The 13,401-nt window shown below is 41.6% G+C and overlaps 1 protein-coding gene across 1 annotated transcript in view; it reads left to right on the top strand.

Annotated features, from left to right (window-relative positions):
* The first annotated feature begins 3,644 nt into the window (after positions 1 to 3,644).
* LOC135524785 (nuclear receptor subfamily 5 group A member 2-like) overlaps positions 3,645 to 13,401 on the top strand; it is a 160,579-nt gene continuing 150,822 nt past the window's right edge. Inside the window, exons 1-3 of the mRNA XM_064952604.1 lie at positions 3,645 to 3,904; positions 7,933 to 8,064; positions 10,560 to 10,678. Coding sequence (XP_064808676.1) covers positions 3,838 to 3,904; positions 7,933 to 8,064; positions 10,560 to 10,678 — 318 coding nt within the window. The 5' untranslated portion in view covers positions 3,645 to 3,837. The remainder of the gene's footprint in view (positions 3,905 to 7,932; positions 8,065 to 10,559; positions 10,679 to 13,401) is intronic.

Here is a 13,401-nt window from a genome sequence, read left to right as displayed (position 1 = left end):
TTAATAACGGAACACTAGTCACTTTAATAACGGAACACTAGTCACTTTAATAACGGAACACTAGTCATTTTAATAATGGAACACTAGTGACTTTAATAATGGAACACTGGTCACTTTAATAATGGAACACTGGTCACTTTAATAATGGAACACTGGTCACTTTAATAATGGAACACTGGTCACTTTAATAATGGAACACTGGTCATTTTAATAATGGAACACTAGTCACTTTATTGATGTTTACATGCTGCTTTACTCATCTCATGTGTACACACTGTATTCTAGTCTACTGTATTTTAGTCAACGCCACTCCGACATTGCTCGTCCTAATATTTATATATTTCTTAATTCCATTCTTTTACTCTTAGATATGTGTATTCTTGTGAATTGTTAGATACTACTGCACTATTGGAGCTAGGAACACAAGTATTTCGCTACACCTGCATTAGCATATGCTAAATATATGTATGTGACCAGTTTATTTTCTTTTATTTATATTAAGAAAATCAGATGGCACCATTTTCTTGTTTTTTTTATATATATATTTAGCCAGGGGGCACACTCAAACACTCAGACATCATTTACAAACAAACCATGTGTGTTTAGTGAGTCAGAGGCAGTAGGGATGACCAAGGCTGTTCTCTTGATAGGTTTGTGAATTGGACCATCCAGGCTGCATCACATCTGGCCGCGATTGGGTGTCCTATAGGGCGGCGCAAAATTGGCCCAGCGTCGTCCAGGTTCGGTCGGGATAGGCCGTCATTGTAAATAAGAATTTGTTCTTAACTGACTTGCCTAAATAAAGGTTCAATTAAAATACATTATTATTATTAATTATTTTTTTTATCCTGTCCTGCTGAGCATTCAAAATGTTTTGGAGTAAAAATTACATTATTTTCTTTCGAAATGTAGTGACGTAAAAGAAAAAGTTGTCAAAAATATAAATAGTAAAGTATTTTTACTTTACTTGTACTTTACACTTCTTTTAGTGTCTAAAAGCCAGTAAAGCCAAATCACCTGTATACAAATGTTAAACTTTAACGTGGAGGGGATTTAGTTCAAAGTTTGAGGTTGTAGAATCGCCAAGCTGGCATTTTCTTTTTGATCTCTGTTTTACCTCCTCTCCCTGTCTACACACCATCTCTGTTTTACCTCCTCTCCCTGTCTACACACCATCTCTGTTTTACCTCCTCTCCCTGTCTACACAACCTCAATGGCCTGCACAGTAACACTCTTTCTCTCTCTCCCCATCTGTCTGTCTCTCTCCCCTCTCTCCTTCTCTTTCTCTCCCCCCTCTCTGTCTGTCTCTCCCTCTCTCTCCCCCATCTATCTATCTCTTTCCCTCTGTCTCTCTCTATCTCTCTCTCTCCCAACCCGTCTGTATCTCTTGACCTCTCTCTCTCTCCACCTCTGTCTCTTTCTCTCTCACTACCTTTCTCCCTCCCTCCCTCTCTCGCTCTCTCTCCCCATCTATCTGTTTCTCTCTACACCTTTCTCTCTCTCTCCCTCCCTTCTCTCCCTCCCCTCTCTCCTCACTCCTCCCGCTCTCCCTCTCTCTCCCTCTCACTATCTTCTCTCTCGCCCTCCATCTTTCTCTCTCCCTCTCTCTCTCTCTCTCTCTCCCTCTGTCTCTCTCCCTCCCCTCTCTCCTCACTCCTCCCGCTCTCCCTCTCTCTCCCTCTCACTCTCTTCTCTCTCCCTCCACCTTTCTCTCTCCCTCCCTCTCTCTCTCCCTTGCTCTCTCCCTGTCTCTCTCTCCCTCTCCCTGTCAATTCAATTTCAATTTAAGGGGCTTTATTGGCATAGGAAATATATGTTTACATTGCCAAAGCAAGTAATAAATAATAAACAAAAGTGAAATAAACAATTCAAAAATGGACAGTAAACATCACAATCACAAAAGTTCCAAAAGGATAAAGACATTTCAAATGTCATATTATGTGCTAATAGTTCAAGTACAAATGGGAAGATAAATAAACATAAATATGGTTTGTATTTACAATGGTGTCTGTTCTTCACTAGTTGCCCTTTTCTTGTGGCAACAGGTCACAAATATTGCTGCTGTGATGGCACACTGGTATTTCACCCAATAGATATGGGAGTTTATCGGTTTGTTTTCAAAGTCTTTGTGGGTCTGTGTAATTTGAAGGAAATATATGTCTCTCATATGGTCATACATTTGGCAGGAGGTTAGGAAGTACAGCTCTCCCTCTATTTCTCTCTCTCTCAATTTCAATTCAATTTAAGGGCTTTAGTTGCATGGGAAAAATATGTTAAATTTGTCAAAAAAAGTGAAGTCCCTCCCCCCATCTCTCTCTTTCTCTCCCTGCCCCTCTCGTCTGTCTCTCTCTATCCCCCCTCTCTCTGCCCCTTCCCCAACCCTCTCCTCTCTTTCTCGCTCTCTCTCTCCCCCCCTCTCTGCCCCACCCCTCTCTCTGTCTCTCCTCTCTCTCTCCTCTCTCCCTGTCCCTCTCCCCTCTCTCTCTCTCTCTCTCCCTCCTCTCTCTTCCCCACCCCTCTCTGTCTCTCCTCTCTCTCTCCTCTCTCTCCTGTCTCTCCCTGCCCCTCTCCTCTCTCTCTCTCCCTCCTCTCTCTCTGCCCCACCCCTCTCTCTGTCTCTCCTCTCTCTCTCCTCTCTCTCCCTGTCTCTCCCTGCCCCTCTCCTCTCTCTCTCTCTCCCCCTTCTTTCTCTGCCCCACCCCTCTCTCTGCTCTCCTCTCTCTCTCCTCTCTCTCTTTCTGTCTCTCCTCTCTCTCTCTCCCTCTCTCTCTCTGTCTCTCCTCTCTCTCTCCTCTCTCTCTCTCTCTCTCTGTCTCTCTATCTCTCTTTCTCCTCTCTCTCTCCTCTCTCTCTCCCTGTCTCTCACTGCCCCTCTCCTCTCTCTGTTTTTAAGACAGTAGTTTAGGAATTGTTAGTTAGATTACTTGTTGGTTATTACTGCATTGTCGGAACTAGAAGCACAAGCATTTCGCTACACTCGCATTAACATCTGCTAACCATGTGTATGTGACAAATAAATTGGATTTGATTTGATTTTTTTCTCTCCTCTCTCTCTCCCCCTCTCTCTCTGCCCCACCCCTCCCTCTGTCTCTCCTCTCTCTCTCTGTCTCATCTCTCTCCCTGTCTCTCCCTGCTCCCTCTCTCTCTCTCTCTCTCCCCCTCTCTCTCTGCCCCACCCCTCTCTCTGTCTCTCCTCTCTCTCCCTGTCTCTCCCTCGTTCTCTCTGCTACAGGTTAATCATTCCAACACAGAGCTAACCCTTATCTGTCTCTCTGTCTCTCGCTGTCTCTCCCTCGTTCTCTCTGCTACAGGTTAATCATTCCATCACAGAGCTAACCCTTATCTGTCTCTGTTTAAATTTGTAACTGGATCTTATCAACCACATGACCACCACAGGACCAATCCCGGCCCAGCATTTTTGAATACTGTTGATAATTGCTTGTGTGTGTGTGTGTGTGTGTGTGTGCGTGTGTGTGTGTGTGTGTGTGTGTGTGTGTGTGTGTGTGTGTGTGTGTGTGTGTGTGTGTGTGTGTGTGTGTGTGTGTGTGTGTTGGGGGGGGTGAAAGTGGGGAGGGATGGAGAGATAAAGAGAGAGAGAGGGCAGAAAGAGGGAGGGAAGGGGATGGGATAGTTCACCACGCAGAGTTCACTCGACTTCAGAGCAAGTGGACAGTAACTTTTTCCTTTTCTCTTTAACTCTCAGCCCTCTTCATTGCTCTGAATGCCCCAATTATTACTAACAGAATGGAATAGGTTAAGAGATCGAGATTAAGGGTCGGTGTCGTAGAGGACAGATCAAACCAGAGCCTTGTTTTCTCTGTGGAGCTGTGGATTGGCATGTCTTCCTTCAGCCGTGACAGTGAAAGTGATCCGTGTGGCTCTACAGAGGACTTGACTGGTGCAGGTGAGTAGTGGCTGATGTGTTGTAACATAGCTTCATGCTACGTGTCTGGTGCAGCGTGCCAGCCAGGATTCAAGAGGCCCCTCTATAGCCTACACTCTCAGAGGTAAAGGTGCCAGGTAGAACCTTTTGGGGTTCTAAAAATTACCACACAGGTAGAACATGTTCAGTTCAAAATGGTTCTTCGAGGAACCCCTGTGTAAAGGATCTTCGAGGAACCCATGTGTAAAGGGTCAAACCAGAAAGTGTATGCGATGAGAAGGGGTTTACTTTTTAATCTTTTCACTAAGATATTGTAGAGGTGACAGCCAATCAGAAGATTTGAGGTGTGGCTTTCAGATTTTTGGTCACCTGTAAATGTCATTCTTGGTCATCATGTTCAGTTTGTACACTTCCAATGTAAATATTTATGCATATTACACATTGTAACTTAATATGAATAATACTAACATTGCTCATCACAAAAAAGTGGTAAGTATTTCAACTTTGGGATTTGCATTGACTCTTGAGGAAATCATACAACTGTCAATGTTCAACTTTAACATGTGATGACAATACAACAGACTATATGAACAGCAATGACATTTAATCTAACAGGTGGCCCCCAAAAAGATGTATGAAAGCCACGCCCCTTCTAAGCCACGCCTCCAGTCCAGGGTTCCTCCAGGATCCCTTTGTTATGTTGAAACATTAAAGATTCCTTTCAAGAACCTTTACAAGTAATCAAAGGTGCAAATATGAACCATTGACTAGCAAAGTTGCAGGTTTCCTCAAGTCACCACTAATTCTAAGAGTGTTCATCAGTTCTCTATTAGACTCGGGCACTCAGTCATGTTCCCATAAAAACAAGGTTGAACTTGCAGTTTTCTCTAACCTTTTTTGAAATGTCCATTTTGACGAGCATTGTTGAGTAACAGCAATGGCATTTTTCATGTTATGCAATGTTATGCTTGAAGATCAGTTTAGACCAAGGATGGGAGGCCCGCAGATCGATTTCTGAAAACTACACACACACAATTATTATTATTATTTATTTGTTTTGTACAGAGTTAGAATAGTAGAGTACACAAGGTTCAATTTCGAAAACTTGGGTGAGCAATTTTTCTCTTGTAATGTCAGTCACTGACAGTCACTCAATTAGTCCATGACAGATAAAAAAGGATTTGATTGGTAAATGAGTCTAGCCAGCTATCTAAACTTGGTCAAATTACCGACAGGGGCCCCCCATTGATTTTGCTAGTCACTCTCACTCAGATAAAATGGTAAAATGAGTAGAATTGCAGGAATTTAGCAGAAAAACTGCACATTTATTTTTCACTACCCCCCATGGCAAAATGTGTAGAAGGGGTTGTCACTTAGGGCCTCCCCAAAAAGGCTAGGTCTGTCTCTGACTTCATGTGTGGGTGTGGTTACACAGACCTGTGAGCCACTGTGGCCCCCCCATGATGAGTTCAGATTTTGTGGCCCCCACCCCCATCAAAGTTGCCAATCCCTGGTTTGGGTTGTTGACATATGTTGTTGTCTACATTTACATTGCATTGAATGTACTGTTAGGGTGCTTATACACAATTTCCCGTTTTATTTTTGTTATTATTATTATTATTTTACAAAAACACACAATGCAATGCTATGTTTTTACATGCATAAATTAGTCATTAAGTCAAATTTAAGGAATGACGAATATGCGGAAATAAATTGAAAATATGTTGCAAATGAGGTCACTTCAACGCGCGGTTGTCGTGCGTAACAGGTCGAGGCCTCATCATTGATACAGCTTCAGCTTGCTTTTGTTTAATGAACAATCAGCGAAGATGGGGGTATCTTTTCAATAGCGCTTAGTATTCAAAGTCAAATCAAAACAAATGTTATTGGTCACATACACATGGTTAGCATGTGTTAATGCGAGTGTAGCGAAATGCTTGTGTTCAGTTTAAAGTAAATTATTTATGGATTCCAATCGAAACATTGACATTAGTAACAGTCAAATGTGTTCCGGGAATCTGAACGGAATGTATTGCCAAACATTTTACAGTCAATGTGTCAGACATTTGGACGTGTTTGTAGACCAATGTGTATGGGTGTAGGTTACAGTTTAAATGTTAACTCACTCGAAATAATTTCCGAGTTGCCTTTATGATCGGAAATTATAAAGATTAGGCTATCAGAGCATGAACATGCACGAGAAAAGCAACGAAATGCATGTTCTTTACAACGATAAAACACATCATAATTGCAACAATTATTAGCATTGTGTGTTTGATAATTTCGAAATAATTATTTAAGTGTATTTTTTGTTATATATATATATATATCTATTTGATATAATGGATTGATGAAATCAGTTAGACCTGCGGTGTGCGAGTGCGTGTGTGTGAGAGTTTGCCCTCGCAAGTGCGTAAATGTATGTGAGTGTGCGCGCGTGCTTATCGGGCCACTCTAATGTATGTCTCGAATTGACCTTGGATATGTAGCCCAACCTTTTGCTTGAAAAGGCCGCTGTGCGTCACTTTTCACCATCCTCCCCATCCGTTGATTGACAGCTCTCAATAGGGCTCAGGTGATGACAAGAGTGAATTATGTTGTGTTGTTCCGCTGTGTGTGTGTGTGTGTGTGTGTGTGTGTGTGTGTGTGTGTGTGTGTGTGTGTGTGTGTGTGTGTGTGTGTGTGTGTGTGTGTGTGTGTGTGTGTTTTAACACACAAACAAATCCTGATTTTCGTTGTTGTTTTAATTCAATGCTCACGTCAATTATGTTACGTGATTTGATCCGTCCTGTCCTGTAGCTTATATAATTCTGTAAATATTAAGGAGAGAAATTAGATCATTTAGGTAATTGTGTAAATGTGGTATTTTAAAAAACGGGCCTGGCATATTAGACGACAGCTTTGAAAAAGTTTTGCCCTAATTTGCATTTTTGTCGCAATAGCTTAGAATTAATTCATCCAGTAGCCTAAAACGAATATTTGTATTTCGTCTCAGTAAAATGGCACCTGTTTGCGCGCATAGCCCCCCCCCCCCCCCCCCCCCCCACACACACACTAATTTATCAGCTACCTACTCATGAAAGCTTAATTAAAACTGTGCTTATAACTCATCACTAGACCTTTTGGCATAACGACATGCCTCCGTGTATATACATATATGCCTTTCGCTCCTCTGTGTCAAAGATGGTTTCAGTTGCATCACTTCGATTTAGTCAGCCGATTTTAAAGCCCATCATTAGCAGTAAAAACAGTTGTGATTTGGACAGTGTGGATAAACGATTTAGAAATTGTGTTGCCCGTCTCCGCACGCGATTGGAGCTAAGGGTGTGATGTCATACCACCATGAGCCCCTGATTGGCGTTATTAAGCGGTGTCCGTGGAGTAAACAAAGCAGCAAGGAGAGTTTTGAACTTCACATCCCACTCCATCACAGATAGACCGAATTTACCTGAAGGAGCGGCCGGTGTGAAAGTCTTTTCAAACCAGCCCGAAAGTTCCTGACAGTTCGCTAACTCCACTTTCAAGACCAGTGTCAAAGACGTGGAAAGGCCAGCGGGAGAGCAGTCAGCTGCCGAGACCTCTAGAGAGGTGTCATCATATTTTAACCCTGTTCAATCCTAGTTGTCCGGGTAGATTTGTTATTTTAATCAGAGAGAGAGAGAGATACGGAGAGAGAGAGAGGGAGGGAGGGGGAGAGAGAGAGAGAGAGAGAGAGAGAGAGAGAGAGAGACGGAGAGAGAGAGAACTCGAAATCATTGTGCTCCACCCCTTAACTTCGCGGTAAAACCATGCTCGTATACTAGGGTCAACGGCATTGTTCCATATTTCAATTTACCCAAGAGCAATTTCAGAATGAATTTACATTGTTCTCGCTGTTGCAGGCTACCCATCGGGTATGTAGCCTAGACATTCGCTGTCTGTTTAAGCAGAGCCCGCTGCATTTTGGCCATACAGTGAGCGCGCAGGATTTGGGAAGCCACTTTTCTCCGGTGTGTCTGTGTGTGTGAGTGAGTGAGTGTGAGAACCTGTGGTGTTCTTCTCCGGTCCAGGTGGTCAGCCGGACGGAGCTGAGTCTCCCGCTCAGCCCAGTGGAGCTGTCATGCTGCCCAAAGGCGACACGGAATCTCTAGGACTCGTTCGATCGCATGGAGAACAGGGACACATGCCAAGAAATATGCAAGGTAAGAAATCTAGACCGATTTATATGCCGCATTATTAGGCAAAATTGTAGACCGCGCGACCGTTGTGCGTTAACACTGGCATCGCGGAAGGTGTCATTTGTGAAATTGTGCGTAATTACGGGCGAAAGACCTGACAGTTTAGAACATAAATAGACTAGACAAACTCGTCGTGCATCTTATTCAGTTGTCAACTTGGAATAGTTAACTTATTTGCTGATCATGCATTGTATATCACTATTAAGGTAGGCTACGCTGGGACGGTCAATATGTGGCATTTGCGAATTCGCTCTACCCAAATTCTATAGGAAAGATCATTGTTGCTGTCACCGACTTTCTCCAATTAGTGCATGGTAAATGATTCCATTGTACACTTTATGAATGAATTAAAAGCACAATATTCACTTAGTCAGATATCATTCCGTTTTATCCATTGTGTTTCATTCCTGCCATAGGCTATTATGAAATTATAGGCTACGGTTGATCTACCATACAGGCCTAGCCACAGTCATCTGATGGGATTTTACTAGGCTAATGAGTAGACCATCCTAAAGCTCACCTGACGTCTAACGTTTGCTTAATATGCAAGATCTCATGTGCCAGTTGTTGGAACCTGAAAAATGTGAATTCCCCAAATGGCATCAAGTCGAGGCCATTGTCTTTTTAAACTTCGGTTTCAGCACCATGCAGAATTATGTCAGTGATATTTGGAATAACATATTTTCTTTCAGGTCACGTTTTTGTCAAGTTTATATTAAAAGGGTGACGAGTTTAGAACTTTGACTTCAGAACACGAGGGTGCAAATCAGATATCCTACAGTTGCGAGTAAGAAATTTCGCCTACGACAAAAAAGTTTTGATGACATAAAATGTGCAATTATTGAAAAATGCCAAGTTGGGTTAAATACATTTTGCTTTGAATCAGTTTTGTTAAATTTACAAATTGTAACCTATAACCCGTAGTTTTGGAGGTTCCTTCTCATAGTGCTGGACTAGCCTGCTGCTTGTTTTAATTTCCAAAAGTTCAATGTTAGAAAATAAGATAACTATTTTCGATGAGAATTGAAGTGTTCTTTGCAAGCCTATCAAATTATTATTTCTAAATCCCCTCCACTTTGCTAATTGCACAGTTCGATTATCTTTAAAATTAAGTTTCATATGGTTTTGAAACAAATATCTGATAACTCAACCTTCAAGGCATGAATGGAATTTTCATCTATATTTTGCACGGGTAGTTTCTCTGTCTGCGTGCAAAAAAATAAAATGTTTTCCAATCAATTTAAACATGGGCCTAGCTCATTTCAAATATCACACTTTAAACTGAAAATAGCTTTGAGGCTGCATGTTTCTCAGAGGCCCGAGATAAGATTCGATAGCTAAGTTATAGGTTACAGAAAAACTTTCTGAACTTGTCAAAAAAATCTGACCGAACGGTGTAGAGTAGACTACTGTGTAAACTAACCCATGGGTTCAGCTCTCCTGTCATCAAAATATGAGGCCTGACATGTTCATACGGGATTTTTTCTGCTGGCGGATATGTTTGTAAGATTATTATTATAATATATATGTTTAACCTTTATTTAACTAGGCAGGTCAGTTAAGAACAAATTCGTATTTACAATGACTTTCTCAACTTATTATACAGGGCTTGTAAACGCTGCGAGATCAGCGGGTCAATGGAGAAAAACATGTTCAGCAGACACACAGGCAGAAAGACGCATTTTGAATGTTACATTATTCTATCTGCTCTGAAATTCATTGTGATTTTTCTGTTTGATGTTTGCCTCATTTTAAGGACAATCAATTATTTTCTTACCATTGTAAATGTCAGTTCCTCTGTTTGCTAACACTGTTATATATCCGCTTATCAATGCAATTATTTTCATCATCATTCATGCCCGTAAAATGACTTGGCTTATGGAAATTAAAACGTATATGTACATAGCAGAGCAGACACGGGAAGAGTAGCTGAAGGCGATTCAATTTAAGTTAAATTTAAGAATCAGTTTTATATTTTTCTTTCACCTGTTAGCACGAAAGGTTGCACTGTAGGCTGTCTTCATTTTCCTGTGGGCGGTAACATTTACTCCTCGAATGCTTAACTCTAATATCTTACCATTTCCGGGATGAATTCACGACTTAATATCATGAATATTTATGACGCTCAGTTTCATATGTTTGCCCTGTCTGCGACTGGCGAGCAAGAGTGAATGCAGCAAAACGGGAAAATTAAAGTTATTTCCTTTTAGTACCATCAAATAACATTATTCATCCAAATAAGGAATAGTTTAGTCAAATTTCCTTTTGGATCAAAGCTTCAAAATGTTATTTTTTTTCAAAATAATTTGATGGATTTTCAAAAAATATTCCATAGCCTAAGGTCATTGTAAATTCAGTCAGATGTATAGTTAAAGACTGCAGTAGGCCTATATAAGAAAATAAGGTATTTCAGATCAAAGTCTTCTTCTTCGTTTTCTCATGTGTGTCATGTGTTGCAGCCCCCCAATATAAAATGATGGACTACTCATATGATGAAGACTTGGATGAGATGTGTCCGGTGTGTGGAGACAAGGTTTCTGGATACCATTATGGGCTCCTCACATGTGAAAGCTGCAAGGTTTGTTCTTATTTTTTATTTGATTTTTTTTTTTATACAATTTTTCTAACCTTTCCTCAGATTGTCCTTCTGTGCTTCTCTTGGAACCTTTATTGAAGAAAATGTGCTTACGTGCAGTGATATGTAACTGATATTAACATATTGATGTTTGTGGTTGAAGGATATAATGGTGGTTAGTGTGAAGTGGTTCATATTGTCTCCTGTCGGGTCTATGTACCTGCTGTTTCCATGATCAGTAAGCTATGTGTTAAAATATGTGCATATTTCAATGTACCAATGTACATAAAATATGTAAACAGTTTAGATTTGTTTATGCTAGCGTATTAGCCATAGTAAACTTCTACATTTGTTTGCAGAAGTTCCAAGTAACCTACATATAGTTAACCAAATGGTTTTTGGGTCCTGTGTGGCTCAGTCGGTAGAGCATGGCGCTTGCAACGCCAAGCGTCGTGGGTTCGATTCCCGCTAGGGCCACCCATATGTAAAAGTAGTGGCCCCAGCCGACTTGTAAGTCGCTTTGGACAAAAGCGTCTGCTAAATGGGATATATTATTATTATTAAAATCTCTAAATGTCAATTTGTGTGTAGTCCACATAGCCTACACTGTAGATTTAATCCATTTTCTGACCTTAAAATGCAACACATTTACTCTGAGGACACCTTCAATAGCAACATTGCTTCATTTGAAGTGTTGTCTTCTTTAAAATGGTAGACGAGTGTGGAATTCTTTGAAGGCGTTTTTTTCTTCTTCTTTTCTTTCTTAAACTCAGCATATGGAGGATGTCACTCGATTCAGTCTTGTTCGAGAGGCATGTTAGTAAAGTTTTAAAATGAATCCTGTCGTTTTGGCCGAGATAACCCGTTTTTTTTAACTCATATCCTCAGACAGCATTCTGACCGTGGATCATTTTAAAGGTAACCTATATGGGTACGGGTGTCTTCAACGAAATCCTGTCGACTTTGCGGTATGATGGCTGATTTCCCACAGTTCTAAACGCGATCTGTTCATCAGGAACATATTGGAGTTGTACCGTGTAGATATTTCAATGGAAGCTGTCTGTTTTTTTGGAACGGGAGAAAGATTGGGGTCTTTTCTGTCTTTTCTCACCAGTCTAGCACACTGCCGTGGGTCTGAGACAGGAGGTATCAGTCTAGCACACTGCCGTGGGTCTGAGACAGGAGGTATCAGTCTAGCACACTGCCGTGGGTCTGAGACAGGAAGTATCAGTCTAGCACACTGCCGTGGGTCTGAGACAGGAGGTATCAGTCTAGCACACTGCCGTGGGTCTGAGACAGGAGGTACCAGTCTAGCACACTGCCGTGGGTCTGAGACAGGAGGTATCAGTCTAGCACACTGCCGTGGGTCTGAGACAGGAGGTACCAGTCTAGCACACTGCCGTGGGTCTGAGACAGGAGGTATCAGTCTAGCACACTGCCGTGGGTCTGAGACAGGAGGTATCAGTCTAGCACACTGCCGTGGGTCTGAGACAGGAGGTATCAGGACCCAATGTCTAAACACACAATGTAATACAGTGTTGGTCTGCTTTAAACCTGTTCACACACACACACACACACACACACACACACACACACACACACACACACACACACACACACACACACACACACACACACACACACACACACACACACACACACACACACACATGCAAGCAAGCAGGATGTGCACGCACACACATAAACACAGATACACACAGATACACACAGATAGACAAACAAAAACTTGTATTCTAAGCCCTCATGAAACCACACTGTACCTGCATGTTAAAACCAACATAAAGGTCCACAGAACCATAAATGGTCATGGTTTCCTCACTGGCGATTTGGAGGCTCCAAATCTTTGTTTGTCGCATACTTTGTAAACAACAGGTGTAAACTAACAGTGACATGTTTACAAAGGCTCACTCTAGGGATCTCTGTGTTTAAAAAAAAAAAAGTTAACTTCGTCATTCAGTTTAACCCAGACACACACACAAACACGCACACACATACACGATCACTGGCTTGAAAGAGAGCAATACATTTAAACTGGTCTATATATTAATGGGAAAACCATTTATTGAGTAGAATCTATATCCAGTGGGTCAGTAGACTGTATTACCAGTGGGTCAGTAGAATGTATATCCAGTGGGTCAGTAGAATGTATATCCAGTGGGTCAGTAGAATGTATATCCAGTGGGTCAGTAGACTGTATAACCAGTGGGCCAGTAGAATGTATATCCAGTGTGTCAGTAGAATGTATATCCAGTGTGTCAGTAGACTGTATATCCAGTGGGTCAGTAGAATGTATATCCAGTGGGTCAGTAGAATGTATATCCAGTGGGTCAGTAGACTGTATAACCAGTGGGCCAGTAGAATGTATATCCAGTGTGTCAGTAGAATGTATATCCAGTGTGTCAGTAGAGTGTATATCCAGTGGGTCAGTAGAGTGTATATCCAGTGGGTCAGTAGAATGTATTACCAGTGGGTCAGTAGAATGTATTACCAGTGGGTCAGTAGACTGTATATCCAGTGGGTCAGTAGAATGTATATCCAGTGGGTCAGTAGACTGTATATCCAGTCGGTCAGTAGACTGTATATCCAGTGGGTCAGTAGAGTGTATATCCAGTGTGTCAGTAGAATGTATTACCAGTGGGTCAGTAGACTGTATATCCAGTGGGTCAGTAGAATGTATATCCAGTGGGTCAGTAGAATGTATATCC

Source organism: Oncorhynchus masou, chromosome 31 (assembly GCF_036934945.1).
Source record: "Oncorhynchus masou masou isolate Uvic2021 chromosome 31, UVic_Omas_1.1, whole genome shotgun sequence".
NCBI classification, from domain to species: domain Eukaryota; kingdom Metazoa; phylum Chordata; class Actinopteri; order Salmoniformes; family Salmonidae; genus Oncorhynchus; species Oncorhynchus masou.
Note: the sequence above shows the minus strand (reverse complement) of the source record. Positions and strands in the feature narration are given on the sequence as shown.